The sequence below is a fragment of the Arvicanthis niloticus genome, chromosome 17 (assembly GCF_011762505.2).
Source record: "Arvicanthis niloticus isolate mArvNil1 chromosome 17, mArvNil1.pat.X, whole genome shotgun sequence".
NCBI classification, from domain to species: domain Eukaryota; kingdom Metazoa; phylum Chordata; class Mammalia; order Rodentia; family Muridae; genus Arvicanthis; species Arvicanthis niloticus.
This window is the reverse complement of record NC_047674.1, coordinates 20173053-20195782: the sequence shown is the minus strand read 5'-3', so window position 1 is coordinate 20195782 and position 22730 is coordinate 20173053. Positions and strand designations below refer to the sequence as shown.

At 40.1% G+C, this 22730-nt stretch overlaps 1 protein-coding gene across 2 annotated transcripts in view; it reads right to left on the bottom strand.

The window, feature by feature from the left end:
- Pid1 (phosphotyrosine interaction domain containing 1) overlaps positions 1–22730 on the bottom strand; it is a 216201-nt gene that overhangs the window by 96428 nt on the left and 97043 nt on the right. For both annotated transcript variants that reach the window (XM_034521951.2, XM_076914911.1), the window contains exon 2: positions 13504–13650. In XM_034521951.2, coding sequence (XP_034377842.1) covers positions 13504–13650 — 147 coding nt within the window. The remainder of the gene's footprint in view (positions 1–13503; positions 13651–22730) is intronic.

Genomic DNA, 22730 nt, shown 5'->3' with positions numbered 1-22730 from the left:
CAAAAAACTTTCTGGTAATGGATAGCAAAGTATCAGTTCACAGCCCTGTGGTAGAACTGTAAGGTTGGGTTTTTGGTTTGGGGTTGTTTGTTTGTTTGTTTGTTTGTTTTTGTTTCTTACAAATATTTAACATACTTAACAACACTGACCCATGACTTGAAATGATCATAACCTAGGATATGAAACCCAAATTCCATATAGATTTTTGTATTAATTTCTTAAAGATTTATAAATTTTATTTATATATAAGTGCCTGCATGTGTGTATGTACACTATATCTGTACCTGTGGAGGCCAGAAAAAGGCATTAGATTTCCCTGAAACTAGAGTTACACATAGTTGTAAGTCACCATATGGATAAAAGAACAAACCACGGCCCTTAATAAGAGTACAATGTGCTGTTAACCACTGCACCATCTTTCTGTGTCCCACCCCATATAGAATTTTAAGGACTCTCGTTTTCAGAGAAGAAATGAATAATAAAACAAAACCATTTCAAGCAACATAATGGCAAGATGCTCTTTCCACAGAAAAATCTTCCAAGTAAGTTTTAAGAGTTTTCTAAATCCAATGAAAGAATTTTTTGAGGCTCAAGAAATGGAAAACAATCTTAACAATGAGCTGTATGTAAACATTATTTATATGTATTATATGATATATATATATATATATATATATATATATATATATATATATATATATTTAATAAACACTATATGGTGAGCCCTATCCATTCATGGGCTCCGCAGATATATATCCACTCAATTGTTGATCAAAATATCTTTAAGCCCCACACATCTGTTCTGACAGTGTCATTATTCCATAGCCAACACAGGAAAAACAACCATTTGGACAGTATTGGAACTATATGACATATTGTAAGTAATCCAGAGATACTTCAAAGTGTTTAGGAAAACTCAGCATGGATCATATGAAGATACCGTCTAATTTCATACAAGCAATGTATTTACACACCCTAGGATTCTGATGCCCTCAAGAGATCAGGAGACAATACAATAATACATATTGAGACACAAACATTAAACTGCCTGAATCTCTACAGTTCCCCAATTACAAGGTCATCTGTGACCAGCTCAATAATCTCACTCAAAGAGATTAGATCCCAACCCTGGAACTTCTAAATGTTATTTTATAAGGAAGAATTGTTGAGATTTGATCTGTTGCTATGTATTGTAATGCTAAGTTCTGTATCTGAAAGTCTAATTGCCCCAAGACAAATGAATTCTCATGGATGCCAGCTTTTGTTGTGCAAACCCTTTCTTTTGCTTTAAAACTATTGGTGAATAAAGATGCCTATAGCCTTTAGCTGGGCAGAAGAGAGATAGGAAGGGCTTTGGTTCCTGGGCCTGGAGTCTGGGGCAGAATCCATGAGGAGAGAGAGGAGGCAGAAGGAAGAAGGCATCATGGGTAGGTAGACTGTGAGCTCATGGCTATGAGGGATGGCTAATTGGAGTAGGTGCAGCAGAGGCAGAACATGGCAAGTGATAGCTCAGGATTATAAACAGAGAAGTAGACAAAATAGCATTGAAAGATTGATACCTGCCCAGCTCTAGTGCTTGAAAGCTTATTATAAATACAAAGGTTTTGTGTCCTTTTATTTGGGAACTAAATGATCAAAGGTGGGTAGAAACCCCAAAATAATATTTACCACAACAAAGAAGGGTCATTGCAGATTTTATTAATGACTTGGAGAGAGTTAGTTATCTGGATTATTCAATGGGCACTAAATACAGCTACAAGTATCCTTGTAAGAGACAGGAGAGGCAGAAGGCATTGAAGGAAAAAAAGGCAGTGTGGCCACATAGGCACAGTCTGGAGTGACGGGATCACAAGCCAAGAACTCCTGCAACCCCCACAAGCAGTAAAGGCTAAAGCATAGATTTTCACCTGGAGCCTTCAGAGGGAGCATGGCTCTACTATCACCTTAACCTCTGCCCAGTGAAGCTGGTTTTTGACTTCTGGTTCCCAGAATGTTGAGAGAATACACACTTCTGTTGTTTGAAGCCATAAAACAGCCTCCAGAAAACCAGAACAGAATTTTTTCATGTGCACTTGAGTAAACCTGCAATTATTATGCTGAGCATACCAGCAAGTCTGACACAAGACAAGCCACAAATTAGACAGAAAAGGTCACTTTCCTTGAAACTATGGAAATTCTGATCTGGGCACAAAAAGAGACAAATGTCCAAGTTGCTGGCTTAGAGGGAGCTATTTGTAAAAAACACTAGTTAGGATACAGTTTCTGGCATATAACTTTCCAGACAAACTTCTCACATACAAAGAATTTTTCCCTACCAACTTTTAAAGCCGATTTCAAAAGGTATGTTGATTTAATATTTAAAAATGAGAAAAATAAAAATAAGCAAAAAATAAGAAAATTGTGTCAAAAGTTTTATCTTTATCTTATTACCCAATAATTTCTAATAACTGAGGGTGGTTTCTTCCTAATATTCTAGACAAAAGCTGGGAGTTATTATTTTATTTTTTAAGGAGGGAAGAATTTAGTTGGACTCATGGTTCTAGGGTACAATCCGTCAGAGCAGGGAAGTCAAGGCAGTGAGAACACATAGTAGTTTCTCATATTGTATCCATAATCAAGAAAAGAACCATGAATCTTATTTGATTTTTTACATAGTTTTATAGAAATGATATCTTTGTGCTGGAGAGATGATACCTCAGTCAGTAAAATTATTGACTAGCTAACTAAACTTCCACAAAGTTCTAAAAAGGTTAGAACCTAGAGGTGGTTATGCAAGCCTTTAATCTCAGCACTATAGAGGCAGAGGCAGGTGAAGTTTTGTGAGTTCGAGGCCAGCCTGATCTACAGAGCAAGTTCCAGGTTAGCCAAGGCTACACAGAGAAACTCTGTCTTGAAAAACAAAAAACAAAACAACAAAAAAGATTTTTTGAAAAAAAAAAATGGGCATGGTGGTGTATCTTCCTAAAGCAAATATTTTCCTCTTTCTAGCGAACTAACTCTCATGTCCAGGGAAACTGGATCCTTCACAGCTCCAGAGAAGAACACCTCCACAGAGCCCAAGCATCCAGACTAATCAGTGTTCCAAACATAAACCCTGCTCTCAGTGTGGACATGCAACATGTCCATTATAATCAGAATATATTCGAAGGCAACTGCTAAGAATATTAGGACAAACCTTCTGCAGTGTACTGGGTTGGGCATAGTTGGGGCCCGGACTTCTTAATCCAACCTGTGTTATCATAAGAAGAACTAGACTAAGAAGAACTCTAGACATGAGAACAAGCAGAAGTTTGATATTACAGAGCAAGACTCCCAGGGGAAGCCCCAGAATACATCACAGTTAGAGTTTACAGAGGAGAAACCAAATCATTTTAGTAGGTTACAATAGTTCAAGTTCAGGATTATTTCAGCCCACAGCATCCAAGGTTTTTATTTATCTCTGTTTTCCATCAATACCCAGACCATTAAAGAGTCTGGGATATAATGAGGTAAGAAATTTAGAAAATTGGAGGGAGGGGAGAAGAGAACAGACTCAAGGAAGGAAAACCTAAAGAAATTCCTAAGTCCACAGGGAGTAATTATTTTTAAAAGACTAAAAAAAAAGTCTGTTAAGGTCCATGAGAAGGCTCAGTGTGGCTCTTACAGTGCAAACTTAGGACGTTTGGGTTCAATTTCCACAACCGTATTAAAGTGGAAAGAGTAAAGGCGACTCTGCAAAAATTGTTCTCTGATCTCCCAGTGGCCACTGACAACAAGAATTAGTTTTTGCTTTAAATTAAAGCTTATCTGTTAAACAACAGCTTTTTAGCTACTGTCAGCTTTTTTTTCCCCCTTAAATTTAAAGGGGCAAGTAATAGGAGTGTTTAGATTGCTTACAATAGAATCTGAGAAAGAAGAAAAAAAAAACAAAAAAACACGGATTAGCTGTGCCCCGCCCTGGTTTAGAGGCACATTAATGATAAGGGACAGAGGCCTAAGTCTGCTCTATGCATCTTGGCTTGTGACAGTTACTGTCCACTGTTAACTCTGCCAGATTGAGTAAAGTCTAGGAGATCAGTAAAGCACATCTCTGGCCGTGTCTCTGATGATATTTCTGGGAAATTTTAGATGAAGGGTTCTGATGGCGTGGATGGGTTCATACCCTGATGAACTCATATTATGACAGCAGATTCAGGGGATAATGAGAGGGTGTGAGTCTATGATGGAGGAAGAAGGTCACTGGAAGCACATAACATATGATGCACCGGCTTCTTCTTTATTTGTTCTTTCTAGTTATCCCATGACTGAGTGTCCCAGCAGAGTTCAGCTGCCAAGAGTTTTAGGCACTTTCACAGGACCAAGCAGTCACAGGCACAAGCCTAAGCCACCATGAAAGAAATAAACTTTTTTTTTTTTTTTTTTTTTCTTAAGTTGCTTGTGTCAGGTATTTGGCTACAGTGACACAAAACTGACTAATACGTTATTCTTCTTTTTACTTGGATTCTGTCTTGATATTCAAACAAGAAGCTTATTTTGAAAAGAAAAATCTACATAATTAGAAATCACTGGATTCATGTATGTGAATGGGAGGTAATTGGTAAAATGAAAAAAAAAATTAGCTTTTGTTTAAAATGAGAAAAACACGTGCCAGAGCATGACTATCCTAATTAAATACACACCCAGTCACATAAACACAAAAACTCGAGTGTAGGAAACAGATACATGTGGTGTTGATTTTAAGTGTGTTGAAGGCCAAGTCGGGAGCTTTTATCACAAGTTGGGTTGCGGGATTTCACTTCTTGGACTAGCCATTTTATGTAACTACTACATGATAGGGCCAGTAAAACCTCCAGCTCAGAAATGTCTCTGTTCAGTCCCATGAAACTATAATCAACCACATTGTGCCGGCTAGTTCTATGTCAAGTTGACACAAGCTAAAACCATTTGAGAAGACGGGATTTCACGTAAAAAACTGCCCTCGGGCGATGGGGTTCTAGGCAAGTCTGTAGGGCATTTTCTTAGTGATTGAGGCAAAAGGGCCCAGCTCACTGTGGACAGTGCTAGCCCTGGGTGGGTGGTCCTGGATAATATAAGAAAGCAGCCTGAGCAAGCCAGTAAAGCAGCACCTCTCCATGGCCTCTGCTTCAGCCCCCACCTCCAGGTCTCTGCCCGGCTTTGAGTTCCTGCCCTGACCTCCCTCAGTGCTAGATTACTATCTGGAACTGAAGGTAAAAATAGCTCTTTTCTCTCCAAGTTGTTTTGGGCCATGGTGCTTTATCCCAGCACTAGAAAGCCTAAAACACACATTATTCCTGAATGCTTAAAGGAGTACTGCTGCCCCGCTTGAATTCAAAGAACCTCAAGAAAAGTGATGGACAATTTTCAGGGAGAAGACCGGGTCACAACCTGAATGGAAAGTAGGCAAGTGAGAAGGAACGAAACTAGGGAGAATGTCATCTGCTTCCTCATTTATGTTCAGTGCTTAAAGCAGGGAGCATGGCCCGGGGGAGTGTCCATCCCTCAGGATCCCCAGCTGCACTGAGAAGGTGTAGGGTAAAGACTGGGTAAATCCAGACTCCGAGGCAGATGAACTCAGCTCTAAACAGGGCTTCTATGACACCAACCGCCTGCGACCTGCTTTCCTGCACCTGCGACCTTCAGTCCTGGCACTGAGATGCTCCCTTGGGTCATGCTCCTTCTTCAGTTTATACAAATCCTTATACTCTGAAATGATCACTAACAATGAGCTTTATAAAACGCTTGAAATAAGAGACGCAGGACATGTTACAATCCCCTGCCACCATACTACTGACGTGTTAGTTCAAGCTTGTGAGCATCGTGACATGGCAGAGGAACTCTGTGGAATGGCTTTACAAAGCATCCACAAGGATATATAGGACCTCACAGGGCATGCTGAGCTTGCCCATGCATGTGTGTATGTGTGCACGCATGTGGGTGTGAGTTCACCTAGTAAATTTTATGTTACACATATGATATTTCCTGTTATATGTAATAATGTATTTTATAACAAGGTATATTGCCTTTGCTGTAGGCCAGGCCATCTCTTTTCTTTAGAAAACTGAATTTGAGAACCTAAATGACTGACGGGCTTTGAGTAAAGCCAGATGATATTTAGCTCAATGCCACCTTGCTTTCTGATTTTTGTAAGAAAAGATAAAATTCTATACCAATTAAATAAGATAAGCTCCTGAGCTTTGCGCGCTTAGATAAGCATGGCCGTTAGATAACTCACTCATTCTATTTGCTTTCCTTCCTGTGTCTTCGGGCACATACTTTGCACAGGACAAGAAAAAAAAAAAAAAAAAAAACAGCAGTAGACAGACAACTTAAAGAGTGGGAAAAAAACAATGTTTCAAAATGTTCACCTTGCAAAGGGTTGATATGAAGAATATCAATATATAAATAATAAATGATAATGTAAATAAACATATATTATATAAATTATATTACATAATTATATAAATTACATATGAATTATATAATTATATGTAATTATAAAACATATAATTATATAAATTATATAAATACATATTATATAAATAAATATATAAAATGCAATTAACGAAGAAACTCCAAATAATCCAAATTTAAAATAGGGGATATGAATAAATATGTCTCCTTGGAGGAAAGTGACATGTAAATACCTTCATAATATCTAGCCAACTATATTAGCATCTGAGAAATGTATGCAAAAGCTGCAGTCAGATAAGCCCTCACCTCAGCAAGAATGGTTTTGATCTAAAAACAAAAGATGGTGACAAGCATATAGAGGAAAGACAACTCTAACTCTCTACACTGAGCAGAAATGTTAAACAGTAAGTCTGTTATGGAGAACCAAATGGAGGGTCCTCAAGAAACAAAAAGCACACTTGCCAAAGGAGGCTGCTTCCCATCTGGATCCGGGATGCAAAAGAAATTATATCAACACCTTAGTAAGAGATTTGCATACTCATATTGTTGTTACAAAATAATAATAACACCTAACATAATTGATTGTCTTAGTGAGGGTTTCCATTGCCACGAAGAGACATCGTGACCAAGGCAACTGTTAGAAAGAAAAACATTTCATTGGGGCTGGCTTACAGTTTCAGAAGCTCAGTCCATTATTATCATGGTGAAAGCATAGCAGCATACAGGCCAGCATGGTGCTGGAGATAGCTGAGAGTTCTCATCTTGATCCACAGGCAGCAGAAGACTGTGTCCCACAGTGGGCAGAGCTTGAATGTAAGAAACCTCAAAGCCCACCCCCACAGTGACACACTTCTTCCAACAAGGCCACACCCACTCCACCAAGGCCACACCTCCTAATAGTGCCACTCCCCATGGGCCAAGCATTCAAACACATAATTCTATTGGGACCATATCTATTCAAACCACCACAGGGATCAACCTAAATGCCCAAAAGTGGATAAACTGGCAAAATAGACATGGCAGATAAAGAAAGTAGGAAGTTATTCAACCATAAAAATCACGAAATGTTATCTTCTGAAGCCAAATGCATGGAACTGGGGGATGCTATATTAAAAAAAAATAAGCCAGAATCAGAAAGACCAAACATATGTTCTCTATCATTATGGTTTAGGTGTTAATTTTTCCTGTGTGGTGTGTGTATGAAGCACTAGTGTCTGGTGAATTTATTTTTTAGAGTGTATGTGTGTGTGTGTGTGTACATATGTGTTTGTGCCCGTACACATGTGTACACCTAAATATGGAGGGCAGATGTCAATATTGGGTGTCTTCCCTCAGTTGTACTTCATCTTTATATTTTCGGGACAGGATCTCTCACTGAACCTGAAATTTAACATTTTAGGCAGGCAGGATAGGCATGGTTGGTGGGCTTCCAGAATCCATCTTTCTCTGTAGCTATCCTTTACCCAGACAGTGGTAGGGATACCCAGCAAGTGCAACCATGGCAGCCTTTTACATGTGTGCTGAGTACACAAATTCAGGTCTTCATACTTGTTCAGAATGTACTTTGCTAACTGAGGTACCTGCCCGCCCAGTCATTAAGATTTTAAATAACACCCAGTGATTATGTCTTAAGGAGTGGTCCTCTGCTGAGGTCATTATCAGGAAATGGTAAAGAGAGGTAAGCTACAGTAAAGGGAGGTGAAAAAAAGAGGGTATGTATGATGCTCTTGGCGAATTATAATTGGGGTGTACATATCCTTAACCCACTGAGTTGTCATGAGGATGAATCCATTCTATACTAGGAAATGCACAAAGATGTGGCAACCACACTAAATGCGTTAACGAGCAGCTGCTATCCAGGATCACAATTTCTGTATTAGTCTTTTTATCATTGTTCATCATCATCATAAAAACATAATCTGTTTTATTCTTATTTTCAGAACTGTGGAGCATAGATGTGGAAGTGAGTCTGTGCAAAGTAGGACAGCGCCCCCTGGAGGATAAGACACACAAAGACCCAGAACACACATGTGCAAAGACTCCAGAGCCATTTGCCATTAGATGTCATGATCTGCTTTGTTGAATCCTGTTCTGACCATAAAGCCAGCACTTATGTTTATATTATCCCTATCAAACACCCCTCTGTGGGTAAAGTTCTCAGGCACCAAACCACCCACCGTTAGGTAAATTTTATGGTAGATTTTAGAGTGCTGGCTCCTACTCTCAGTCGCTAACACTTAGTGTTTGAATAGAAGTTCCTGGAAACTTCAGGTTCCATATCCCCCACTGCTAGGGATGTCAGCTACAGTCATCCTGATAGATTCCCTGGAGCCTCACCCATGCCAGATCCATTGGATCCCTTCTCCTAACTGGACTACCTGGATGGACCTCATTAGGAGAGAATGCACCTAGGCCTATGGTGACTGTACATTTCAGGGTGGTGTGGTACCAGAGTGGGGGGCTTCCCATTCTCTGAGGAAAAGGGCAGGATGTAGTGAGCAAGGGACTTGCAAGGGTGAGACTTGGAGGAGAGGAGGGAGGGGGGACTGCGACTGAGATGTTAAATGGACAATTTAATTAATTAATAAATGGGTGGGGGGAGTTCCTGTGAAAAACTCAGGGATTCTGGTATAGGCAAAAGTCTTTAGAAGTCCCTGTGATTGGTTTAGTGAAATGGCTCAGCAGGTAATGACACCTGGTGCTAAGACAGACACAATCTGCATTTGAACCTCAGGACCCACATGGTGGAAGGAGAGAACCAATTCCCAGGAAGTTGTCCTCTGATTTCTACATGTTAGCCATTGCACACACATGTGCAACACACACTCCAAATTAGTTAACTAACTGTAACATCACAGTGAGGATCCAGAAGACCTTTTACGAGAGAGAGAGAGAGAGAGAGAGAGAGAGAGAGAGAGAGAGAGAGAGAATTGAGGTTAATTTGCTTGAGCATTCTTCCTATTCCCTCTGCTTATTTGTACACCTCATTTCCCACAACCCCGTTCTCCATGACTCCCACATACATATGGTGAACTTTCACTGTGTGATAATTCAATAAATGTTTGCTAAGAAGGCGAAGCCACACAGAATCCCGTCATTCAAGAGAGAGGGACAAGAAACTGTCACCACTGCTGCAAAATCAGATACGGAGTATGATGCTCAAAGCAGCCCCAGCGAGACTCCTAAGGGGGTGCAATGGGCTATGTGGTTTAAAAAAAAAAAAATCCCTACCCCAAAGAAAAAGAAAGCAGCCGCAATAGAGGAGAGTACACAAAGCCCCAGCTGCCCCAGACATGAATAGCCTAGCAGAGCAATCTCTCCAGGACCCACTGAGAATACAGATCAGAGGCAAGCAAGCAGGATATCTGAGAGGGGTGAGGGTCTCCCTGATGCTGACCTTAAGCCATTTCCCAACTCCCTTGCCTTTGATTCTTCCAGCCTCTCTCCCTTCCCAAATTAAAAGTTACGCAAGTACATCTTAGGAGCCATTAAGAAAAAAGAAAAAAAGAAAAAGAACCAGTTTTGTGTAAAGATGGAGGGTCCCAAACACTGGCCCTGCAGCTGGGCCACAGCTACATTATGCTCATTATTCTTGGGACTCAGGAGTCGGGAGGAGAGTTCCTTCTGCAGCTGGCATCTTGTGAGCTGAGTTACTCACTGGCAAGAAGCAGAGAGGAAACACTAGACTTTGTTCTTGAAGATGACTCGGAGGGGGGAAAGCAGGGAGGGGGGGTTGGGGATTTTTAAACAGAAATGTCAGAATTTCCAAGATCTAACCTTTCAAAAATAAACAAAGAAATATGACTTTGAAAACAAACATGGTATTGTCCTTGAGGGAAAAAAAAAAAAAAAAAAAGACCGTTTCAGTATTTTGAAGTTAAAATTTCGGGGTATTAAATCGATACCATACAGCTTGAGAATCATACATTGAGGGCTCACTTACTTAAAACAGAATGGTCAGATACAACAGAAATGATCAGAGACTGGAAGCACTGTTGACCCTGATCTTTGGCTCTAAGAGTGTCATTATCTGTGCCTTGGATCTCTACCACGTCGAAGGATGCAGAGTTCACATGGTTCTTTGATGGTCTAATGGGGTGTTTTTCACTTTGGCTACAGATGAAACTCTTCCCTGGATTCAGGTAAAATTACAAGTGGCCTCCCTTTGTCCAGCTGGCCATACATATTAACACCTGCAATAACTTACCTGAAATCCTCTTCTTCCCAGCTTCTTAAAAAGAAAATCAGTTATGAGTATGTGTGTATGGGCATTGTATGTGTGAGAGAAGCTTTGGATGCCAAAAGAGGGTGTCAGATGCCCTAGAGCATCCTTTTTTAGCCTTCCTCCTGTTTCATACAGTTTCTCGTGTTGTGGGGTGACCCCAACACTAAAATTATTTCCACTATTACTCCATATCTGTAATTTGCAACTGGTATGAGTTGTAATGTAAGTATTTGATATTCGACCCCTGTAAAAGGGTCATTGACCTCCAAAGGGGTGGTGATACCCAGGTTGAGAACCTCTGTCATAGAACTAGAGTTACAGGTGGTGGTGGGTCACCTGACAGTAGTATTGGAAACCTAACTTTGGTCTTTGCAGAAGCAATACATTTTCTTTAACCACTGAGCCAGCTCCCCAGCTCCTCAGTATCATTTCAGAAATAAAATAAATGAATTCATCTTAAGAGCAGTACAAGTAGATTGAAGAAAAGATAAATACACTTTCTATACACTTTCTAGAAAAAAATAAAGGTTATACAATTTTATTCCTTTATTCTCCTAGAAAATCCCCATCCCTCTCCTTCCATCTCTCTCTCTGTCTCTCTGTCTCTCTCTCTTTCACACTCTCTCTCCCCTCTCTCCCTGCCTTCCCCCATCCCTTCATTCCTCCTATCACCACTCTCTGTATCACACACACACACACACACACACACACACACACACACACACACCTTCATGTGTGGGTGAGGCTGAGATGACTCGTTTTGTTTTATTCTGCATTGTTGTGTTTTGGTTTTGAGGCAGGGTCTCACTATGTACCTCTGGGTATCTTGAAACTCATGATGCAAACCAGGTTGGCACTATAAAGGCATAGGCCACTACTTTTCATTCTGCAACTTTAAAAAAAAAAAAAAAAAAAAAAAAACATTTTAAGCATAATCTGTGTGCTTCATCAAGCTAAGCTGTCCTCCATACATTGGTCCTTACTTCATCTCACTTCAGGACACTACCTTCTCTAATAGTGACTGAATTCAAAATGGCATGAGCACATCTGCTAAATGATGTACATGAGTTTTCATTTCCGGTCACTTTCCAAATGTCATCAATATTTCTCTAGCGCCTTGGTTCCTTACCAGAATAGTTACATAGTAGACCCAAGGTCATATCACACAGTCTCCCCATCCAGTCAACTATACTCAAAATAGTGGACCCAAGGCTACTTTATAATTCTCTCCCAACAGTCATCTAATTCCTTTTAAAAATGGGGTCTCAACTTACTTGTTTAGATCCTCATTATAATTAGGAAAAAAATCTAAAGTCCTGTAAACCTAGACTCCTTGGCATGACTCTCAGGCTCTGCTTAGCCTGACCCCACCATTCAAACCTTCCTCAGCCTTCCAAGCACATGGGGTCATTTCTTTCCCTTCAAAGGGACAACAAGCCCACAGGATCATCAGCGACCCAACATTCCTAGTTTTCTCTGTCTGAAGGCACTTCTAGAAGGGCTTTACAAACTGGCTCTCACTGGCTAATGGTTGCCTATATGCGTTTTCTCCTCCCTTGACTTGCAACTGGCAGTTAAAATTCCACAAAGATGTTGTGGGTCTTGTCCACATTCTGCCCCAGAGCCTGGCAGACACTGAGCATGCAGTAACTATGTGTGGAATGAATGGGTGTGTGAGAGGGCTTGTGCAGATTACTGTCACCCCAGATGGCTGCAGGTTCCAACCTGACCACAGCTATGTAAGACCTGCTTCCCCCAACAAGAAATAAGGAGAGGGCTGGATCCAAGAGGTTTTCAAAAAAAAAGATCAGAAGCAAATGTGCATTTTCCTTACCCCTGATTATATATTCTCCACTCTAAACAAGCTCCTGATGGCAAATACACATAAAACATATTTCCTTTGGTATCTCTAAACTTATTTCTGTATTTACTAGTGCAACCAAAAAAAAAGGATATGAGGAGAAAAAAATCCAAAAACTTACCAAAATTGAACATTTTGTCTCCAGTTTTGTTTCCATGTCAGCACTATAGTTGGCATGAATGAAAAATTTGCTTTTGGGGTTTTTTTTTTTTTTTTTTTTTTTTTTTGGGGTTTGGTTTTTTTTTTTTTTTTTTTTTTTTTTTTTTGGTTTTGATTTTTACAGATTCTGAGGCATGAATATTAGTATGAGTTTTGAGGGAAAAAAAAATAAGCCACAAAGGGACTTGGAAGGTTCACATATTGGAGATGTATTTTCTGTTGCTTTGGTTTAGGGTTGGGAATTTTCATTCTTTAAGACATGTTTTATTCCGATTGCAAACATAAACAGGGAAGCTACTGTGAGAGATAAAACTCCCTGTAGACAGAGAGATGGCTTAACACTCAGTACTTGCTGCTCTTCAGAAGACTGGAATTTGGATACTAGCACACACATCCAACAAGCTCAGAACTGTTTGAAACCCCAGCTTCATGGAATCTATCAGGTTCTGTCTTCCAGACTCCATGTGCCTCTGCATGCATACATATGCCACACACACACACACATGCACGCATACTCATGCACATGAAAAATAAATCTTAAAAAATAAAATTTCCCTCTGAAACTAAAGTTCCATACAGCCACTGAAAGAACAATAAGAATACTATTTTATTCATGCATACTAAAACTTGCGTTGCTGGCGTATGTCCCCCAAATGATTAAAAATAATCTATTATTGAGAGAAAAAAAAACAGGCTGTAAGTTCAAACTAACATCACCCCACAAGTCTGCTAGTTGCGTGATATTGGCATTCTTGAACATGAACACCACCGAAGAACAAGACCCTTATGTCAGACTTGCTTTCGTCTGGCCCACCAAGAGAAGGACTGTTGGCCTCCTGTACTGTACCTTGCAGCCACTATGAGTCCTTGCCTTCATCAGTGGTGTGGTGGTGCACAGCTCAATGGCTTCTGGCTCATGGAAGATGACTGCTGGTATAGGTTCCTTTTTCAGTGTTAGGACATTCAACTTAGACTTCAGCATGGTCTGGAAGTGCTAAAGGCAGAGAAATAAAGCAAGAGAGTTCAATTGCTTGGATGCACACCTTTATTCAACTGCACATCAAACCAGGTAGCAAATGCTTTGTCTTAATAATTCTGTTGTAGTCAGTGAGGCTGAGAGATACTGTTCAATAGAGAAGACACTATCCTACGGACACTGGACTAACATGAAGCTGTGGGGAACGGTCAGTCCCCAGCAGAGAGATAGAAACACAAGCTAACTGGGGCATCACCTCACCCAAGACTTTATCATCTGAGAAGTTTTTCCAAGGTGTCATATGTACGGACATTCAGAGATTCAATCAGTGTAGACTCAGCATCACCAGGAAGGATGTCAGGAAAGGACAATGGATGGGTTCAATGGCGAAAAGCCCATAAGATTTCTGCTCCCTGCCTTGTCTAACTACCTCCAGAACTGGTTGTAGGAATTTGGAAATTTTACAACTTCATAGGCTATTCTTCTCTATTGTCTCCAGCCAAAATTCCAGGGACATATCTTTTGTAATAGGCAGTCCAGTGCATCAGTTTTGAAAATTGTTCCGAATGGGGTTCTATTTAACCATTGCTATCGGTGTGTTCATAATCCCTTCTGTTGCTATAATAAAATGTTCTGACCAAAAGCAACCTGGGGAGGAGAAGGTTTGTTTCAGCTTACACTTCCAGGTTCCAGTCTGTCACCGAGGAAAGTCAAGACAGAAACTCAAGACAAGAATCTGGAGACAGAACCATGAAGGGATGCTGCTGACTGGCTCACTCACGGGCTTGTCTCAAGTTCAGCTACCTGGGGATGGTACACTCCAGAGTAGGCAGGTCCTTCCACATCAATCATTAATCATGAGTATTTCACACAGACAGGGCCACAGGCCAATATGGTTGAAGTAATTCTTCAGTTGGAGTTTCCTCTTCCCAGGTAACTTTAGACCCTGCCAAGTTGGCTATAAAAACTAACCAGAACATTATGCCACCCAGTCTGCGGTTTTATCCTCATTTAGACCATTATAACAGCAACTAAACTGTTCCCTTCACTCCAAAATTCCCCCTATATAAATCATCACCACACAGAAGTCAAAGGGGATCTTCCAAACTCCAGCTATGGTAAAGTATGCCATGTCTTTACTAAAACTAAAACATGCCAAAACTTTACTATCTTCATCTGATAATAGAAAAAATACAAAGTCCTTAACTTACCTGTTGAAGCTATTCATAATTCAGAGACCCACTGTCTCTCTGGTTTCATCTTTCAACCTCATGCTTTCTCGATCATGAATCTAGTCACAGTGGCCTCCTTAGTGTTTGAGAATACACCAAAAACACATGTGACCTGGAACCTCTAAACATGCTGCTTCTACTCAACATATCCAGAAGGCTGACCCCCTCACTTTCATAAAACCCTTTGTCACATACACCTAACTTCATGAGCATGCAACCTGTGCATCCACACAGAGCCCATGCTTAAGGGAGCTACAACCTCACAGGACTTCTTGTTTGGCTTAGTATTATTGTTACAAAACTTTTTAATAACAGTATCTTTGGATTTATCTTTTGCAAGTTCTGTCTGATGCATGGCATTCAGGAGACAGTCACAGCATGGACCTCCTCAATCCTTGCTTCCCACTTGCATCAGTGATACTCCATGACAGAGAATTCCGATGGGACCAGATACCTAGAATTCGTCAAGAGTCAAGGTGAGTGTAAGGCAAGAAGTTATGCCTATGAGTAGGGAATTGAGGATACAGATAGCCCAAGAGGTCACCCTTAGGAGCCAGAAATTTCTTCAAATGCAAAGTCAGCTGTGTCCTAAACACACAGCAATCAAGGGAGGTCTGTCCTATGCTGCCCCAGACAGTCCTTCATTGTATCGGGCAGCAACCTACAGTGAAATAAAAGCACAGAAAGAGAGGAGTGTGGCCACCACAGTTACTGCCACCTACAATCATTCCCTGCTCATCACCTGGGCCAAGGTAAAGCATAATGTGCACATATCTAGTAATAAAATTCAAATGGCAGGGCAGTGTCATGCACAGCAATTTCCATCTTTGGACAGAAGCAAACCAGTCTCAGCTAGAAAGTGCCAACCACGCAGGCTGTTATTCTAACCCTAGCTTTACACCAAAGGTGGGCACAACACCACCAAAGCTCATGCCAGTCGCCTAAAGCTTCCTGGTTTTTTTCTTCCCTTGGAGTAGTACTAAATAGTAAATAATGATAAGAAATCAAATGGACGTTCCCAGAAAGAGATTCAAGAGCCAAGCAGAAAGCTTTCTGTGTTTTTCCTGGGTTCTGATTAGGAGACACAGAATTTGCATTTTGCACTGGAGCCTGCATATTATGCAGATAGCTGGGCTCACACAGACTCAGTGCTGTCTCTTGCCTCCCCACACGCTCCCCACACCTTATCATCTCTACAGAATCCTGTAGTTGCCTTATTTTGTGTCTTTCCCAAGAACATAAGAACCACAGATGTAAAAGCTGCTTAAATTCATGAAATATCAGAGGGTCCTAAAATGCTGCCTTACTAACCACAAAGATCTAAGGAACATTCTGGAAGGAAGGAAAAACGAATATGCTGAAATGAAAATGCAAAGCACAAATTTAAAGTGATGATCTCTAAATCAAAATTCAGAGACTTATCTTCTTGCTACCTCATCTAAATTGTCCTTCCTGGACCTCCTATTATGTCCAGTGATACACATACATAAGTATATTCATCTAAGAACAAACTGCCCCAACCAGCTCTTTAGATACATACAACTCATGTAAAGGTACAGAGATTTTAGCATCCATAGCAAGTCTAAGTCTGTATTTCAGGAGTCCTCAAATGACCACTCTGGTGGGCAGACATATGTGCCAACTTGTCTAGACCACAATGCCTAGTAGTTGAACATAACATTTACCCACATATTGCTGTGTGGGTGTTTTGCAGACAAGACTGAAGGTTTGAGGTGAGGGAGACTGTCTTAAATGATCTAGGTGGGGTCCAATCAATCTATTGAAAGACTCTTAAGGGTTGAGCTTAGGCCTCCCTGATGAGGAAGAATACTGCTACTGTGAAAGATCCCCAAGTCTGGGAGGCCTAGCCCATTCTTCCTGGCAGCTTCCCTTATAGTCTCAACCTCTGGCTTACCTAGCCAGCTCCCATGACTGCAAAAGCTAATTCCTCAATGTAGGATCTATATATGCTACTAGCTCTGTGCCTCTGTTTGAAACTTGATGGATATAACCATATTTTTAGGAAATAAAGTGACCAACTCTGATAAACTTTTAAATGGAAAAGAGACTTGTCTTTCCATAAACCCAGCGTGTTAGACTGGGAGTTGTCTAAAGTGCAGCATGGGGATCCCTGAGCAAAAGAATGAAATCAGATTGCTGCTGAGAAACTAGGGTAGAAAGATGAGGAAGGGAAATAGACAAGAGACTCAGGAGATTGAGTGTCATGTGAGGGCCTGATGCTGCCAATCTCTGGTATAGAGAGACTTCAGGAGCTCCACAAAGCCACTGATCCAGACTGTCATACTCTGACTCCCGACACTCCATGGACTCCTTTTCAGGAGGGTGAGATAGTCCCACTACCTAAAAGTTCTGGGATTATCTTTCTGGCACTTCTGTCATTATCACAGGACCAAATCCCCCATCTATAGCCTCAGTCACAGCACACAGGTTATTAGAAGTGGCCTACGGGTGTCTTTGCTGACCTGAGATTAATTAATTTCCTATTTTTTTTTTTAAATAGGAAACTTGAGGGCTGGAGAGATGGTTCAGTGATTTGCAGCACTTGCAAGTGTTCCGTCACTGATGTATGACCTGCTATGGACTTGAGTTTCTGAAATCTAACATGGAGATGCTGTTACAGTGAAACCTCAAGGTTTTACTGTAGAAATTGAACTAGAGAATTTTCACACACACACATGCATGTGTACACACACACACACACACACACAGGGTCTCGACCTTGCTACTCCTCCAGAGGATCCAAGTTCAGTTTCATCATGGCTCACAAACACCTGTGACTCCAGCTTCAGTGATTGGAGGCCTTCATGGCCCTTGCACTTGTATAAACACACATACATAAATAATTTTCGATAGTTTAATGTGAGAAAGACAAATCTGGGAGTAAGAAAATAGCCACATTCCAATTCCAGCGTTAGCATGCTATGTTGGGCACTTCAGCCCCCTTGTTCTGAGCCATCCAGGGCCAGGTCAGACTGTCACTCACAGACTGATTCATGCCATAGTCTCCTCCTAAGTAACTATGCTCAGATGATGGTGAGGTCAATACAACAGGAGAAGAAAAACAACCAAAAAAAAAAAAAAAAAAAAAGAAAGAAAGAAAGAAAGAAAGAAAGAAAAAGGAAAAAAGGATGACCTCTTTAGGACAGAACTAAAAAGCTACAATAATAAAATGAAACAGAGGAAACAATTCTTTAAGTAGAAATTCTTTCTCCTAATAGTTTTGTCCTCTTTTCCTCCTATGGAAAGATGAAGATCAGGGAGGGGGTAAATAAAATATAGAAACTTGAGCTATTGTGCCAACAATAATGCATCTTTCATGACAAATTAACATTAACTCTAACTCTGAGCTTGCTAGTCTAAGTGTTAGGTACAGCTGTGAGCATGGGGGCTCTTTCTGCTAAGGACACTTGGCTGCTCCCTTCCTAGGGAAAACTTCACCAGCATCTATATCCTGGGCCTTGGAAAATGCACATGTCATACGCTGACTGAGTACCACACAGCATGTCTAAAAGTATTGGTTTACAGGAACCTCAAGGTTAAGTGAACAGACTCTTCTAGGAGAAGATAGATAGGTGCTGTAGCCTTATCCTTCAAGGTCAGTGTTAGACTGAAACCTCAAGGAGACCAGAAAAGCTGTGATGAGGAGAGACAGCCCTTTGGCATCCTTCAGCTATAGGGTCCAGATGTGCCTGACACTCTTACATTCACACTGCTTTACACTACAATGAATCAATACATTCTTTTTCCTGCTTTAGTGGGCTTAAGATAGGTATCCCATCCTTGCAGTAGTGAGGTACCAAATAGTACCAACTATATATATATATATATATATATATATATATATATATATATATATTGCAATAATATTCATATATGTATATATATACATACACACACATATATATGTGTATGTGTGTGTGTGTGTGTGTGTGTGTATATATATATATATCCATGAAAATAAATTGCAGTACCTAACAAAACTGGCATGTGATTATACTTGTAAGCCATAGAAACACAAGCATACTATCTTTTTAAAGAAAGTGACCCTCATACTTCCTTGAACAGTTAAGGCACTATGGTAAAGCACCCACTCACAATCTCAAACATTGCTTTACAAACTGAGTTGCAACCCCATAACTGAATGTGTGGTTCCCCAGAAATGGCAATATTAAAAAGCTTATGAATGTGCAATGATGATCACAACCTCATTCAAAATCAAAGATGTAGTGAAATGTAGTTGTGTCTGACAGCATCCTACCACGTGTAGCATGGTTTCATTGCACCTTGGTTCTAAGCATGCAACACGCACAATTTGTCCTGAGACTCAGTCAGTCTCCTCAAATGCTAGATTCAGCCAGGTTCATCACGCAGCTAAGCATGTGCAGTGAGGAGAATATACCTTCAAAGCATGCAATCTGGTAGCCTTGTCTAAAGGGGATAGAAGGAGAACAGCATAGCAGAAGTTGGAAAGGCTGCTGCCTCTGAACTGAAGCTGCCCAGAGCCCCATAAAAGAAAATGTGTCATTCATTCATAAGAGGACGTGAATAAGAGAGAAAAAATAGGGCACTGCCCTAGACAAATGAGACAAAGTTCAGCCTTCTGCACTTGCTGCTTTCTGTGTGATCCCAAAATAGAGCCTCTAAATCAAACCCCATTATGCGGACGGGGTAATCACTGTGCCCTGTATAATTTTACAGTTGGCTTCACTTTCTACTCCTTTTCAGACATTAATCTCACACAGTTTAGCCGCCAGGGATTTACATATTTTACCAATTCAAATTGCATGTATCTCACCTTTGTATTGATACAGTATCTAAAACATAAAGCATTCTCTGGAAGGCAAGTCCCGTCCCATTTTTTCTTTTTTAATGAAATTCTGGGAACTCTATCCTCAAATTAAGACGGGTTCACAGTTTTAATCTCTCACCCCGTTTACTTCTTGACGTCAACCCTAGTGGTCAGTTGTAACTTCTGAATTGCTAATTCAGCAGTGCTTTAATCATGCTTCAAAATACTACTACATATTCTGAAGAGGACCAGGAGGAACAAGCTGGGGGTTCAGAGCAATGGGAAACCCCAGTATTCTGAGAAAAAGCTAATTTGTACAAGTAGAGGACCCAGCAGGTCTTGGAACTACAGTCAAAAGCACATGTACAAAGAAGAAAGCTCACCGGTGGTAAAGTAAGCTTATTTAAATTTACTTTAAGTATAATCAGGTACCAAGTATGAGAAAAGAAATCATGGCGATGCCCTTTGGTCACTTTTATAAGACAGTCTGCCTATTTTTACATAAAAATTTTAAATTTCAGCTTCCAAATATTTTGTTCCTGCATTTCACAGAACAAACCTAAAAGCAAAACATCTTTTAAAATAAATAGCAAATAATCTGTTCATAACTAGGAGTAATCGAGAGTAAATTAAAAAAATTTTTTCTTTACTTAATTAAATTGTACCTTTAAGTATTTTTTATATAAAGGGTCCTGTCTGTCTATTTAATTTGCCCTTTTTGAAAATTAATCCCACTCCGATACTGTTTCCTAATCTAGAAGACAAATACAAAATTGGACCATTTGACTTTAAGAATTAGCTTTCGAATATAGTTTATCAAACTAACGGTTCAAGAAAAGAAAGATCTGTAGGACATTAACATTTACTCTCATGCTACAGATCAGTCATTCCCACTGAATCCTTACTCAAAACAGTGCAGGTTTCATTTAAAGAGCCTACATCTAAACACCCATAAGTCTAACAGCCTGCCTGTATTTATTAAAGAAAGGGTTATTATTAAGCTAACTGATCTTCACACGAGCAAATTTATTCACAGGTTGGACTTTAGAAGCATTTTCATTTCTTCAACATAAAGGATTCACTCAGGAAACTACATGGGAGAAACACAAAAATATTCTATATGCCCAGCCAGCAAGTCAGTAAAAGAACTCTAGAAGGAAAGGTTTCCTCACTCAGAATACTGATGTGTATGTGTCTATGTTAATTATATATATGCAAATATATATACAGATATATAAACATATACTCATGTATATGTATATGTGCACATACATATTAAATCATGTTTCAATTCCTAGACTATACCTCTCTTATTCACAGGAGGGTATACATTCCAAGGTTGCCAGTGGATGAATGAAGCTACAGATAAAACTGAATCCTGGGTAAACTGGTTTTCCTTTTCCATACATACCTAGCATGAAGTTAATTTGTAAACTGGCACAGTCAGAGGTTAAAAATCACAACCAATATGATAAAAGACAAATGAAAACAAGATGTTGCAATCATAAAAGATAGATGAATATGGTCTCTCTCAAATAACTCAACTTTCCTCTTTCTACTAAAAGGAAACACTCTTACATCACTCCTTGGCATGTCTGAACTGCCAGCAAAACTGTTATTGGACTTTGGGACTATGGCTGATAAATCCAGAGTACCATAGCATCCCCACAGTGAAGCTGAAAGTCAAGGTGGATGGAAAATGACTAACAGCCAAGTAGTTCATACTGCTTACATATGACTAAAGTCCATGTCACATCCCTGCAGACCCAAAGAGTCTACCATACCTTTCAGGATGAAACACAACTGAAAAATCATCTATTGCTGACTATGATGGTTATCATTAATTACCAACCTGATGGAGGTCCCCTTGAGTGATGCTTCTCAACCTTTCCTAAAGCTTTAATACAGCTCCTCATGTTGTAGTAATCCTCAACCACAAAATTATTCCATTGCTACATCATAACGGTAATTTTTCTACCATTATGAATCAGAATGTAAATATCTGTGATTGCCAATGGTCTTTTCGGGGGGCCTTGACCCAGAGGTTGAGAACTGCTGAGGATAGATTTTGAGCATAGCTAGCCCCTGGGCACATCTGTAAAGGATTATGTTAATTAAGTTAGTGGATAAGTAAGGACCCACCCTAAAAGTGAGTGACACCAGTGACTCAACCCTAGGTTGAGGTCCTAGGCTGCAGAAGAAGAGGATGCCTGGGCACAGTCACTCTTCTCTGAGTTCAGACTGAAGAGTTCATGTGACCCCACTTTAAGCTCCTGTTAATAAGACAGACAGAATCTGGTGAGTTGCTTTGCTCAGGTGTTTTGTCACAGCAGCACACACAGTCATTTACACAAATGACTGAGACAACGGAGGATGACATCTGAAAGATAAGGAGAAGAGAGCCCACTATGTTCATGTACGTGTATGTGTGCTGCTGTATGTATGGTGTGGTGGTTTGAATATGCTTGGCCCAGGGAGTGGCACTAGGAGGAGGTATGGCCTTGTTGGATTAGGTGTGGCCTTCTTCAAGAAAGTTTGTCACTGTGGGGTTAGGCTTTGAGACCCTCCTCCTAGACACATGGGAGACAGTCTGCTCCTGTTTGCCTTCCGAACAAGATGTAGAACTCTCAGCTCCTCCTGCACCACGCCTTCCTGGAAGCTGCCATGTTCCTACACTGATGATAATGGACTGAACCTCTGAACCTGTAAGCCAGACCCAATTAAATGTCTTTTTAAGAGTTGTGTTGGTCATGGTGTCTGTTCACAGCAATGGGAACCCTGAAATATATGGATATTTCAAATCAGGAAAAAAAAAAAAAAGGTATGCTTTATTCCTAAGTCATTTCTATAACCTTCTAAACTATTTCTGTAGGAGTAAAAGTTAGTTTTCTAGTCTTCTAATTGTAAGCAATTCTTCTACTGCTAAACATGGATTGCAAACTATAATTTGAAAGGCTTATTTGGCCCACAGGTTTATATGCTATTTGATTCAAAGATTGCATTGTGATTAAAATTTGAAGCTATTCAAAAACTGTTAGATAAATAATTAAAATCTG